Here is a 14,299-nt window from a genome sequence, read left to right as displayed (position 1 = left end):
CTGCTATTGCTTAGATTACTATAGCCAAAATTTTCTCTTACAGTTATTCAAATTCTTTGTCTCTCTAATGAAGCTCTCTCAAAATGCAAACTTGTGGCCTGGACACCTGTGCAATGGAAACTAGAAGGAGATGATAACGGTGCCCAAAGCTGACCAAAGAGGAAGTGAACCATCATTCTTGAGTTTTTTTATTTCCCCATGCCTCCCAGTGTGGGACTGCTGACTAAGTGCCATGGTTATGTGTGGAGTGAAACATTATTCTCAGCCTTCCTTTAGCACGTTTAGCTCAGACAGAGTTTGCCAGAGCACCGATTTGGGTCATTCTCTGCACCAGGCTGTTCTGCACGCATCTGTTAAATGTTTGTTTCTCTGTTAGAGAGACAGCAGTTGCTTCCTCTTCAACTAGACTTGCCCACAGTTTCCACACAAGTCATCTCTGAACAAGACACTATCCAAAAAAAGATACAACAATATAGGTGTAGAGATTTTCATAACAATTCACCCCTATCAAATGAATAGTTCATTTGAACTGAATGTTCAAGGCATTACCTCAGACAAAAGTCTTTCTCAGGGTGTGACATGCTTGAATCTTGCACTGATAGAAACAAGTCTTTTTACAGGACTTTTTCTCTAAAATCTTCAGCTAAACTCTAAAACTAAAAAAAAAATAGGTTTTCATTTAATATTATGGTAGTGCATAGCAAAAACTACTGTTTACTTTTCCTTGTTTGGTTCATTTTTTTAAACTTTCTTTTCCCTTGGGAAAATTAATTTTGGCAACACCTGCGGGATGGAGCACTAATCTGATGTTTTAACACGTGCATGTCTGGAATTTTCAAGCCAGTTTTCATCACCTTCTGAACCTTCTCAAAATACTGCAAAAAAAGAACTGCACAAGGGATAACTCCCAAAAGATGCTAGAGAGGCAGCTGCTGTTTTTGTGGCCTGATTCTATCTTATTAAAATACTCACAGTCAAAACAACACTGAGTCAAAGAGTATGCTGATTAATTCCCATCTACTAGATTATAATAGTGTACTATTCCCACTAATTGCAGGTGGATGGTCACCTGAGGGTAATAGTCAGACAAGAAGTAACAGGGAGAATATAGCTATACCTCTCTTGTTTGCTTATAGAAGACTCATCCAGACGCTTTGAGATAAGAAGCTAATATCAACAGGTAAGTTGAAAACTAGTCTGCCTAGAAGTTTAGCTGGTCTAACTTCAACTGTTCCCTCAAACTGGGCTAGTTTAGACAATACAGATTGCTGCACAATGAGTCTTAGCTCAGTTTAGGCTAAACTAACATTTGAAAATTGCTTTATTTTCTCTTTTTTTAAAAATTTTTCATTGCGTGTGTAAAAAACTGAATGCAAAAGCAACATCTACACTGAGATGCCAAGGCTGCCCTGTGAGCTGTTTACACACAACCAGGATGAGTTGCCCTTGCCAAAGTACCTCACACACACAGCAGCCTGGAGCAACCAAGTCAGGCTTACAGTGCAGCCCTTCTAGAAACCAATCTTCTCTTCTGGGCCAGCTTCTGCCTGGGACTCACAGGGAAAAAAAGAAATTGTATAAATGGCTTACTGCTTGGAACAGGGAGCTGTGGGACTGTTTCTCTAAGTCCAGCTGTAGCCAATGTATTTCCAGCACAGTGCAGGACCAGGAAGGGCTGGAATGAAAGCTGGATCTGTCAATTTAGCCCAACTTCCAGGCTAGGACTGATGAAAAAATATGACTGCAGTAAGCATAGGCTCTGCATTTATACATATTCCAGAAGAGTTCACAAACTGACTTGTGAGGAAATCAGATTCATCAGTTATTTTGGTGCTAGTCTGCATGCAAATGAACCTCCCAAACAGGCAGACACCAAATTCAGATGTGCTTTTCAGACAAAGTAAATAAGCAGTCACAAAGTAATTTGCAAGGCTTATCTAAAACCTGTTTAATCATGATAGTAATAAGTTTGTTTTGAATGAAGTTCTACTTTTAGGAGAAAATGAGAAGGAAAAAATGCATCTCCTACCCCCACCAGCCCCCACAGGGATACATGCACCTTCTCACAGGGGATGGCAGCTGCTACATTTAGCTTAGCTTTCAGCTGAACTGAAGCTTTCCACATAAACATCCAGGACAGGGGCAGTGGTTAATAAACCATAAGCTGCTCCAGAATCCACAGTGAGTCTTTGTGGATTTTGTTAAAAGGCATACTGAGTAAAAACACTGGAGCACGGAAATGTAAATGTTTTTCATGAGTCTAGATTCATACTATCAAAATATCCTAAATCAAGTTTATGAAATCTGAAAGGGAGTTTTGAGCTCTCACAGCCTGAGCTGTATCTGCTTATCCACTCTCTGAAGAGCGGCTGACATGACGTCTCAGATGGATGGAAAACATTCCATAAGCAACTGCAGAGGGTGTGGTGGCACGGCAGCTTGCAGAGTAGCACAGAAAACGCATTGATTCCTCCTGCCTACTGTCTCCTGTTGGATCCAGTGCACCAGAAATGGCTGCTGTGACTTGGCAGCAGCGAGGGTGGGTTTGAAATCAGAAGGAAATGGGCAGAATACCTACAAAGAGTTGATTTGTTTTGATTTTTTTTTTTTTCCCCAAGAGATGTTTACTGGTCATGGCTAACACTGTTAGATCACAAACAGTGGGGTTTAGCACAGTGCTTTCTCCTAGCTGCACTTGCCAGTGAGTCATGCAGCACACATGAACCTGATCTGTATTTCAGGGTGAAGACAGTCCACTATCCTGTTTGTTTTAAAGACATAGCATGCAGAAGTATGTTTACGGCTATTTTAAACATTTCTAACACATCCTGTTGCTGTAGTAGCAGAATAACAAGAACACAGTATTTAAAGTCTTGGAGGAAAAAAATGTCAAGGCCTTTGTAAAATCTCCTGTTTTTGTTTTTCTTTTTTTAATCTACCCACTGAGTGATTTTCTTTTCTCTTGTCTATTTTGAGTCTACAACAACAAGGTATAATTCAAGCTGGTGTCTTCAGACATGGAAGCCAGAGGAGTGTATCAGTGACTCTTCTCACAGCTTGTGCATCGATAAGGTGTAGAATCACATACACAAAGTACAGGTTTATGTCTGACAGACTGCATTCATTAACAAACATGCAAAAGCTAACAAGCAGTATGTTCCCAGTCTACTATAAATTACTCAGACAACTCAAAGCAGCACTAAAATAAGCAGTATTTATGGTCACTTGCACTATAAAGGAAAATAGTTTCCTGGAATTCACAAGTGGGGAGATGCAATCCAAGCCCACAAATGCTGATCCTGGACCTTCTGAGCATATGTTCAGCATAAAATAATGCCTACAAAGCACTGGAGACAAGGATAAAGAAAAGCTTCTATAATTTCTTATTGCTTCTGTAAGAATCAGGCTAAAAAGGTATCAGAATGCTACCTTTCTGAACAAGGGTTTGGAAGAGGGAAACTGTAAGGCCTTTTCTTCTCTCAGATTATGGACCTTATATGCTGTTCCTGCTTTGAAGAAACACACCAAGACCCTTCAGAGGATGCTGGAGGAACAGTGGCCTTTCCAGAGGGCAGTTGTACCCAACATGACAGTGCTGGCCTTGCTGGCCTTTGGAGAAAACGTAGTGGCTGCAGGAGAACTGCTCAGTGCACACGCAACTTCAGTGACCCCAAATTGGCAACCAGGCTGCCTGAGAGCTCAGCACAGACCTGCGGGGCTGTAAACTGTGTGGGTGCACACAAGGCAGGAACAGAATCAAGAAAGCACAGCATTAGCTTAAAACAACAGTTCCTGCTGCCACCCCCACTCCATTCCCATGCCCAGCTGAGTGACAGGTATAGAAATAGCTATCCTTCATTGACCTGCTTCACAGGCATGTGCTCCAAAGTTATCAGTTAGCTCATATATGAAGCACAGACAAGCCAACCTTTGTAAAAGTTTCTTTTAAAAACTTGAGATACTGATACAGAGACATTATTCAAAGACAGCTATTAACAGCTGATACTTTGAAAAGAAAATTCCAAAAAATCTGGGTTTTGTCCTGTCATAAGCCACATGACAAGGCACGTCATTCTGTAAGGGAGGTGGGGAAAGTGTTTAGCAGTGTGGGAAAGAGAGGGTCAGGACTACATAATTTATTTGTTTTCCTGCTTGAACAACAGGGCTGCAGAATGACACAGAACCAAACATCTATAAAGAAAACTGAGAGTTGTTCTCCTGAGTAGAGTGTTAATACAAAAATGCAAAAGCATTCTCAGCCAATGCATGAACTGGTTGGGATGCAGGTCTTGTAAGAGACTTGGGAATAAGCTTCTCTGAGGCTTGGCAAAAGAAGGGTTAGCATTAGGTGCAAGAAAATTTTGATCATCCGAAGTATTTTAGGAGATCTAGCACTAAGTTCTCTCCAGCTGTGACAACTTAAGACATATCCAGATAGGAAGTGAACTTCAGCCCGACAGACAGGCACCACCTTCTTATTCCATGCTACTTGGCTGTCCTCCTACTATTCATCCAACATTTTCCAAGCACCTCCCTCCATCCCATTGCTGAGTGCAAGGCAATACCTTCAAGAATCAGTAAGAGCCTATCCTGACTAGTATGGAGTGTGAAAGCTAATGCTGCTGCATGAATTAAATTAACAGTATGCTTAGAGAGGTTTTGGCCAGGATTTTTATGAGAATGGCAAGTATTCTGCTGGATAATGTATGGGGTGCTGTTACAGAGAGGTTTTGTGATGCTGCAGCTGCTGAAGACTTCTTACTTGCAAGTGTGCACTTTACCTACAACTTAGTTGACGTAGGAACCCAGGCTTGGATTATTTCCTGCTTTCTCAGCTATTTTAAGAGAGGGGAGGTAATCACATGTGGTTTTCTTACAAGTTCTCTTTCAATACTTGCCTCCTTGAGGACCAATCCTGTTTTCATTGGAATGAATGAAGTTTTTGTCACTGACCTCAGTTTAACCCTGACAATTTACTATGGACCTCACAGCTACTGTAGCTTGGCACCTTGTGATCTGAAATTTATTTTTTAAAAATATTTATCCACATTTTTATGAGCCCACTTCTGAGATAGAAAAGTTCCATAATCATCCTATGATACAGAGAACTAAGATATGGAAGGAGGATGGGCTGGAAATCCAAAGTGTGCTAGGTGTCTACAAGGCTGAGTGCAAGTATCTACATGACAACTGATTTCCTCAGTAAAGCAGGGTATGCTGAGCTAGCCATGCCCCATTTACTGTGATGTGCTTGGCACATAGAGCTAGCTATGCTTCCCTAGGCAGGAACTATTTCCTCAGCTTTCTTCCTCAATGAGGCCCAATTCAGTCTTTAATTATATTTAACCTGTTTGAGGAGGAAATGGTCACTCACTTCCACACAGCAGCCTAAAGTCTGCAGGTCTTGCCAAACTGTACAAACTCCAGAGCTGAAGTCTTTAGCAGCCTGGTTTGGATCAGCAATTTAAACCTCATTGAGTATGCCAAACATAATGTGGCTGGGGTACTCCCTCCTGGTTTTCCTGCTGTGTTAATGCATGCATGGGATTGCTGGTTGAAGACACAGAAGTGACTCCACAACTGATAGGCTCAGGCACACATCTGGGTGCTACAGCTCACAGGAGCAGGGCAGTTTGTAGGGTTGGCAGGTGTCCTCTCAGCCCGACAGCTTCCAGGAATACTGAATCAATACTCTGCAGCCATGGAGCTGGGGATCCCAAGGTAGTATAAGGGACTCCTTTGGGCAGCAAGGGTCTTCAAAGCCAGTTTTCTCATTATTTGTAGTTGGACATATTGATTCCTTTCACCATGTTTACCAACACCTAATGGTGTGTGTCCGGTGGTCTCAGATCACAGAAATCCAACCAGCTGCTGTAGATGAGTGGAGGACCTGGTGCCTTCCCTTTGAGACAGAGCTGGAATATGCTCTTAGCTTATAACTGTACCCACAAATGCAAAAACACACCTGTGTTCAGTTACCTAAATGAAATCTACAGTTTTTGTCCTACATAGTGTATCTGAAGGCATATAAGAAGTCTGCGCTAGCAGAAAACTGTGATACATCATCTGAGCACCTCCCTGAAGCTCTATCCAATAGGAGAGATTTCCCCTCAGCAGGAACAGGATGGGAGGTTTGAGCAGCAATTCAATTAACTTTGAAACAATAGGAGTTTTTGAAACACTTGGCCTGTAGCTGATTGAGCTTGTTGCCACAGTGGTAGGTGCCATGTCATGGCTAAATTCTGTGTGGAAATCACTGATCATTAAACAGATCCTTATCTCACATTTTTACAAGCTATTTAGAGGAAAGCTCTACCTACCATAAACAATTATTTGGAAGGCACATTGACTTTTATCCTGTTGGTTGGATAATAACTTCATTAATGCTGATCTTTCTCAGTACAACCACAGCCTTCTGTGGTTACTTTTGATGACAGTGGTATGGGTAACAGCTCCCATTGTTTGCAAAATCCCTCAAATTAGAAGTGCTCCTAGGAGAACCAATGTAGCTGAGTTCTAAAAAAAAATAATTTTTTCCTGACAAATACAGGAAGCTGGAGTTAGCTGGCAAGAGGGATGGGAGAGGAGGGCACACAAATAAATACTATTTCAATAAGATCATTAAAGCAAGTAAAACTTCAGGTAATTTCCTCTAATTCTGCTGACAGAACTGATCTGGATTATGTTTTGTTTCAAAATAGTGCTGTTGGGGAGAGATAAGCACAGTGAGAGAGCAGTACAACAGTTTTTGAGCACAGATACCTCCAGAACAAATGCTAGCTGTCCCTTTAAATCTCACAAGCATTCATGCTCCAAGTGCTGGAGGGATATTCTCCAATACAGAGTTTGAGGCAGATTCCTAATTAAAACTGATCTGGTTTGCAGGCAAGAAAAGTACATGTTTATATTTAAGTATCTTCTTGGGCATTTAAAATGTCTTTTCAAGAATCAAGCTACAATAGAAGCCATTAAAATCCTCCAGCATTTTCCAACCACACACAATTGCCCCGAATAATTCCTATTCAGATTCAGGGAAAAAATGATGGTAAAACTTCTGATACTATCATGAGGTCAGTTGTTGGCAAGTGCTAGCATTTTTAATGACAACCATAACAGTAGTTCATCAGCACTATTAGATCAAGCAGATTTAGCTGGTGTGGAGAGTATTGGTAACCAGCTACTTTCTTAAAATAAATTCTTATCTTAAATGTGAGTTAAGAATGGAGACTTACCAGCTCTAAGAACCTCCTCACCACCTGTCTTTGTTTTAAGTTAGTTTCACCATCCAGGTTGGCTGTTTCTATGTGGCACAGCCCATCGGGATCACTTGAGGAGAGCAGCAATATGTCAGCAGGTATAATTTCATTACAGCGAAGCTGCACAAAGTCTCCGACTTTCACTTCTTTCCAGTATCTGCTTATATATTTCTTCTCAGTTCTGAAAAAAAAACCAAAAAAACCATACAAGCCTTTTAAAGCAAAAAATTGCACAGATTGAGATGCTTCTGATAAATCTGTTTTGTTTGTACTGTTACAAATTGTAATTGTTGCTCCTGCTACAGGAGTGCCTTTGGAAGGTCCTCAGGAACTCTCAAGTTACTCTGGGGAAAGTCAATGCAGAGTGCCAAGAGACCATTTTCCAGTGACTCAGCAACAGGTCTGAGTTACCAAGACCTGCTTTTAAGATCCAGAGTAAAACATGATGATTTCAGACTTGACTAAGCAGAGTAAACAGGAGCTTCACACATTCTCCTTTCTCTCCATGTATGCTCTGAGTCACCCATATGACCCCAAGAAGGACAGGCGTGCCCATACTATGTGAAAAGGAGTCATGTTTAGGGCAAGGGAGAAAATGAGAACAGGTGTGGGCCCAGGACATCTGCTTGGAATGGCTCCTGAATGTTCTCCCTTCACGTGCCACCCTCTGATGCATCCTCACATAGCTTCCCCTGGTTCCCTTTTTCCACCAGGGACAAACTGTATACTGCTGTACATCATAGCCGGACAAAGATCCCTAACTGAGAGGAATTTCATCACTAAATCTAGAACTACAAGGACGTGTTGTGTGTTAAAGTGTAATCCTAACTACTCTACTGGGAAAGGACACTCTAATTTCTTTTAAGTATTTCTACACTATTCCCATTCTAGCCAGAGTGCTGTCTGTTACATGGCTGAGTCCTGCTTTATCTTGTTTAAAGTATATTATTTTAAAAGACATCACTTTCAGCAGTAATGTGAATAGATTTGTAACAAAGTGGAAACAGGGAAGTCCTGACAATGTTGTTACTTTGGAGTTACGGACAGTTATGCCTTCAGTGGTGTTAGAGGCATTAGTAACTAAATTGGCATTTATTAACGTACTTAGGCAAAATCCTGAACAATAAAGGGTCAGGTATCAAATGAGGTTTTATCCCCCAGAATTTCTTCACTGTCCTTTCATTAACATCCAGTTTATAAAGGGAAGAATTAAAATTATGGCTGTGATTTCTATTTTGATAAAATCTGAAAAGTGGTATTAGAAGCATTAGTAACTAAATTGGCATTTATTAACGTACTTAGGCAAAATCCTGAACAATAAAGGGTCAGGTATCAAATGAAGTTTTATCCCCTAGAATTTCTTCACTGTCTTTTCATTAACATCCAGTTTATAAAGGGAAGAATTAAAATTATGGCTGTGATTTCTATGTTGATAAAATCTGAAAAGGATTGGTATGAACCAAGTGTAAAACATGATAATGTAACAAAGGCAAGTAATACACTTACTAGGTGCTGAAATTACACATTTTCTTCATAATCAGGCTGAAACAAACATTTAACTTAACTCTGCTAATGAGTATAAATTGCTTTGAAACCCAGTGTGCCATAATACAGTACAAATTAGTGCACTGCAGATCTGAAGGGTTTGTTAGCTTTGCAATCTGTAATTCCAAATCCCTTTAAATATGTCTGTTGTTTTTCATCCTTTTTAATTTAACTGTGAAACTGGGTGATGTACAAATGCATGTACAAGGAGCAGCAGCGTAAAAGCACGATCAGGATAAAAATAGCTAGTCCCATAGTATGCTATAAGCACTACAATTTTTTTATTTAATTCCTATTGTTTGAAATAGCATTGCTATTTTAGCATTTCCTCATCCCTCATATGCTTAGCAACTGTCACAACTATATACACGGTGGCAGGAAGGGTGGATATTAAGCAACACAAGGCCAAATGGCTCTGCTGGAATAAATGAAGTTGTTCAGCCTGGAAAAGAAGGCTGCAGGGAGACCTTATTGTGGTCTATCAATATAGAAAGAGGACTTGTAAAAAAGACAATTATTACCAGCGCTGATAGCCACAGGACAAGAAGTAATGGTTTTAACCTGAAAACGGATAGGTTTAGATGGAACATAAGGGAGAAATTTCTTATGGTGAGGCTGCTGGGACACTGGAACAGGCTGCCCAGTGAAGATGCGGATGGCCCGTCCCTGGAAGTGTTCAAAACGGGGCTTTGAGCAACCTGATGTATTGAAGAGTTCCCTGCTCCTGGCAGGAGTATTGGACTAAGAGATCTTTAAAGGTCCTTACCAAGCCAAACTATTCTATGATTCAATAAATCTGTGAATGTAAGACCTCTTGGATATGCACCAGGGCCCAATGGCACAGCCCCCTTCATTAGGCACACGGGAACAATTTGGCCCCATATTCCACTTGATCAGCTCTTTGCTAATAAGGGTCAATAGTGGATGGAAAATTACTGTCTTCATGGAAAATTACTTCCTAATCCTCTTTAGACTGAGTTGCTCTGTGTCCTCTAGCAGAGCTCTGAACTGAGACTTGTCTCACTGCAGCCAGTGAGTGGTCACTGCAAGCCTTCTCTGCAGAGTATGGCATGATACTGTCTTCACACGGGATGGTTCAGAAACTGTCTGGACCATGACTACATGAAGCTCTCCTTTAACATGCTCAGCCTAGTCCTCTGAACATGCAGGTTAGCTCAGCTCGAGACAGCCATCATATTCTGCAGCCAGTACAAACACATCAAGTGACCCCACTGATGTGGTTACGCTTTTTCCATTGATTCTGCAGAGACAGGACTTTGTTGTCCAAATTTTATATTACCTACTAAATATTTATTCTTGCTGTTATATTGTGCCAGTAAAATTATATAATATACAGAGTTAGAAAAGACAGACTTTCTATAAGAGAAGGAGCCCAAAAGGATGGCAGTCCTCTGCAGTCTCAGTACAGGGCTTCTGTGGTGATGCATTCCCTACCCCCCTGGGGTCTGCTCTACCTCCTCAAGCCTGTTCTACAATTTCAGTAATTCTCATTAGGCCTTGGCTTTTGAGTAATGAGTTGTGTAATGTGTAAATGTCCCTTGACCACACCAGGAACCCTTGCATGGCTAAGGTGGAGCGGCGCTGTTCATGTCAGGGACAGGTGCTGTCTGACCGAGGAGGGCAATGAGAAATAATCAGTCATCTCCTAATACCCTTGGAACATTACCCACCTGAATCATAACTCCAGTGAAACTGAGCTTTTGAATAATTTCAGTAATTATCAACTTGGGTTACAGTCAGGATGGAAATGGACTAATGAAAATAATGCCATCTTGTGACCTTATAGACAGTGGTCCTACGTGAGGCCCTTTGAGTTCTACCAGACCACAGCAGGCTGTACCAGCACGTCCCTAAAGTGGGATGCCACTTAGAGCTTGCAAACTATCAAGTCTCAGAGGACTGTCACCAAAAGTTGATGAATTGGCCTGGGCTGACACCCCCATCCTTGACACTCAAGCCTCTCCCATTGAGAAATGCCAAGACATTCAATGTGAGCAATTCACTGACACTGCAGTGAAACAAAGTGGAACTTTTAAGAAGCACCTTTGTGCATATATATAAATATATACACACACGTGCACACACACATCTTTGTGTCTGTGTCCGTGCATGTATGAATTGATTTAAACACTCTATAGATAACTGAGTTACTATTTTGATTAAGGTTAGTCCTATATAATCACTTTGTAAATATTTAATTAGTCAATTACTGAGTGCTGCTAAATCCTTCAGACAGAAACCATTTCCCAGGTCTGATGCTAAGACTGGACTCAGCCACACCCAGGCTGCGTCTGAAGTTTAGAAAGCAAGGGAGTCCATTCTGAATCTTGTGACCCAACAGCATGATTTCCCCATTAAATCCTTTAGATTTCCCACGGATGAAGACTGAGATGAAGTTTGGATTGAGTTGCACTTAGACTCCTCAGAAGTTTAAAAAGCAAGGGAGCCCATTCCATAATTCATGACTCAGTGGGGAAATCTCCCTTACCCCATGCACTCTTACCCTGGCCCTTGTGTAAATCATGCAAAATTCATTATAATTCTACTGTCCCTGTATGCTTCATCTCTGTAATAATAGAGTGAACTTTGTCATAAAACTTTTAAGTCATGCTTTCAAAAATTTATATTAAAACCTGCTTTTGGTAATACCTTTGACTGTTACTCTTGAAGTGGCCTAAACCACTCATTTGTGGCAGCTGCAGGCACTGTTTGCAGGAACTCGTAACAAAAGCTTTTGGCAAGTTTACTTCAACATCACCAAACCTCCTGGAATATTTTGCTGAAAGGCTCAAATAATTCTGGCAGGAACACAGGAATGGGAGGCAGCATCTCAGTGAGTCCAGCCCCCTACAATGGTCACTGGAAACTGTGACCACCTAGCCCAGAAGCTGGCACCCCACAACTCTAGTTCTACCTGCCCTCATTCATCATGAGCCTGAAGATACATTTCATTACCTACAATATACTTAAGGCTGATGCTACAAGAGATGAATGCTGCAAACCATGATGAACCACAAGAAGAGGTCAGAGACACTAAATCTTTCAAGCTTGGAGAGTTAGATAAAAGTCCTACAAATCAATATGCTGCCATGAACAAAAGCCATTCTGCAGAAGGAATAGATATTTGTTGCTATTCTCTAGTTAAATCACAATGATGAGCTATTAATTTCAGACAGCTATGCCCAGCTACTGTAACGTGTTCTGGTGAAATCAGATATTAAAAATGTGCATCCTCTTGCACACAACTTAATCTTTATCAATATGCTTGCATGCAAAGAATGTATCTGTCAGCTGTGGTTTAAACCCACAGTCATGTAAATCTTCATGCTCGTCTCTGCCACAATTCGAAGTAGAAATTTCCAATGCTTTCACTTTTCTGAGCATGTTGTTACAGGTAAATATTGACAAAAATCTAAAGATGAATAGCTGAAAAGTCAGCTGATACCACTGCATTGGCATCAACACTTTTGTTAGCCAACAGCAAATGTAGCCCTGACAAATTGCAATGATAAAGTGCCATTAGCCTAGCATATCTGCTCTTGAATATACACACAAAAAGTCTGAAACATCCTTTCAAGTGTATGAACACAGAGAAAAATACTTTCTTTTCTATTAAAATTTTGTATTAGTCTACCATTAGTCTATTGCATGTATTTGGCCAATACTCTGTTTTGAAGCAGAACAGCCTGTAGGCGAGTGCCAAATTTGAGACTGACTTTGGTTAGCAGCAAAACTGCTATTTTGTTCAGCAAAAACTGAACAAACCAAAACTATTGATGATTTTTTTTTTTTAAATGACAGTTTTGAATTTAGAAACACAGAAACTCATAAATGACATTTTCTTTTCATATTAGTCGTGCTTTTTCTTCTTCTGGTCTATTTTGCAACATGAGCTGATAAAGATCATGCTCATAATTTTGCTTTCTGGACATGTAGACTGTCCAGAAGACAGACTATCAAGTGGTGACTTGATATCTACAAAAGGCTGAAGATTTTCAAACTGTCGCCATTCAGAAATCACAAAAATAATTGCTTACTTCTTTTGAATATATTTTAACTTTTTTGGCATAATAAGGAATTATTAAAAATTACTTAAGATAACATATATATATGTATATAATAATAAATTAAGATAAAATATGTCTTGATTTTTCTCTAGAATTTATTTTTTTAAGTTTGGGAAAATTATCATAAGCAATACTTGGCAAAGAAATATGAAGGCCATGCAACTGTAATCTGTTCCACTTGTGCAAGGTCTGCATGCTAGAAATTTTATACATTAAATTGAGAGGATGGGGACTACTAGGTAATCATTTCTTACTTCACGGACTTCTCCACTGACAAAAAATACAGTTAATGAGTGGGAATGGCTGATGCAGATTTGCTCATCAGATCCAGAGGCTGGGCTGAGGCACCCATGCTTCTACGTGGTGCTGCCCGAGCTTAGTCCCAGCACAGGCTTCTCCATTCACCTTAGCAGGGCTTGTAAAACACACGTACCAGAAGTTTGGAAGATGTTCTCTTGTACTTTTTGGGGGTTCAGCCTGTTTGACCTGGCTTATAGAGCAGACCCCTTCCTGCATACATTCTAGCTGCAACCCAAAAGTTTTCGAGCCTCTCAAAACATCCAGATAAAATGTCATTTCCCAGTCCAAGCCCATCCGCTGACCTGCTTTTGAAGTAACAATCCTCTTTACTTCAAAAGAAATCTGACTCCTTTGCCTTCCCTGCCAGCTGAGGTTGGCCAGTAGGATTTTAAAGAAACAGCAAGAAATGAAGTCTGTGGAAGAGGAGAAACCCTCCACAAAAGGCAATCAAAGAGCTGTTGTGCATGTACAAAGCATACTTTGTATCTGTTCTTGATATCAGCCAGGTCCTTCCTTTTAATCTCAGGAGGTAGAAATAGATTGGGTTAGCACAAAAGAATGCTTCAGGTACATCTCTGATCCCAGTGATTTAAAATATGTCCCAATCAATTGCCTACAAGTGCTGTGACAAATCTTCTGGTTAGGTAGGAGCTAACTAAAAAAACTTAGGAGCTAATTAGCAGGGCCCAAACAGAGCAGCAACTTCTGAAGGAGAACGTCAAACTAATGCAAACACAAAAGTGTCACATCAGGCCAGACTACCTTTAGGGAGGCTCCAGCATCTAGCTGTTTCTCCATAGGTCCTTTATGCTCATACAGTTTTCCCAAATCATCTGTTCTTTCTCTTTCCTGGTCTGGAGCCTTCACCTTCGGTCCCTAGACCTGCTGGGGAGTAGAGGGTTCCCACTAAGGGAGCCCATAGCACTCTATGAACACTTCAGTGGCAAGCAGAGATGTTGCAAAATTCATCAAAAGCTAAAAAATAAGAGCTGGTGGACAGCACTGAAATTTGTGAACAAAACTGCTGTGTTATAACCAGTATCAATTATGATTTGAAAACTATGGGTGTAGCAGATCTCAGAGTTTAAAAACAAGTGCTGTCTGTGAGAC

General features: G+C 40.6%; 1 protein-coding gene across 1 annotated transcript in view; it reads right to left on the bottom strand.

Annotated features, from left to right (window-relative positions):
* The window catches only part of ATP10A (ATPase phospholipid transporting 10A (putative)), a 111,258-nt gene that overhangs the window by 60,284 nt on the left and 36,675 nt on the right, over positions 1 to 14,299 (bottom strand). Inside the window, exon 2 of the mRNA XM_068182680.1 lies at positions 7,233 to 7,437. Within this exon, the coding sequence (XP_068038781.1) occupies positions 7,233 to 7,437 (205 nt within the window). The remainder of the gene's footprint in view (positions 1 to 7,232; positions 7,438 to 14,299) is intronic.

The sequence above is a fragment of the Anomalospiza imberbis genome, chromosome 2 (genome assembly GCF_031753505.1).
Source record: "Anomalospiza imberbis isolate Cuckoo-Finch-1a 21T00152 chromosome 2, ASM3175350v1, whole genome shotgun sequence".
NCBI lineage: Eukaryota > Metazoa > Chordata > Aves > Passeriformes > Viduidae > Anomalospiza > Anomalospiza imberbis.
Note: the sequence above shows the minus strand (reverse complement) of the source record. Positions and strands in the feature narration are given on the sequence as shown.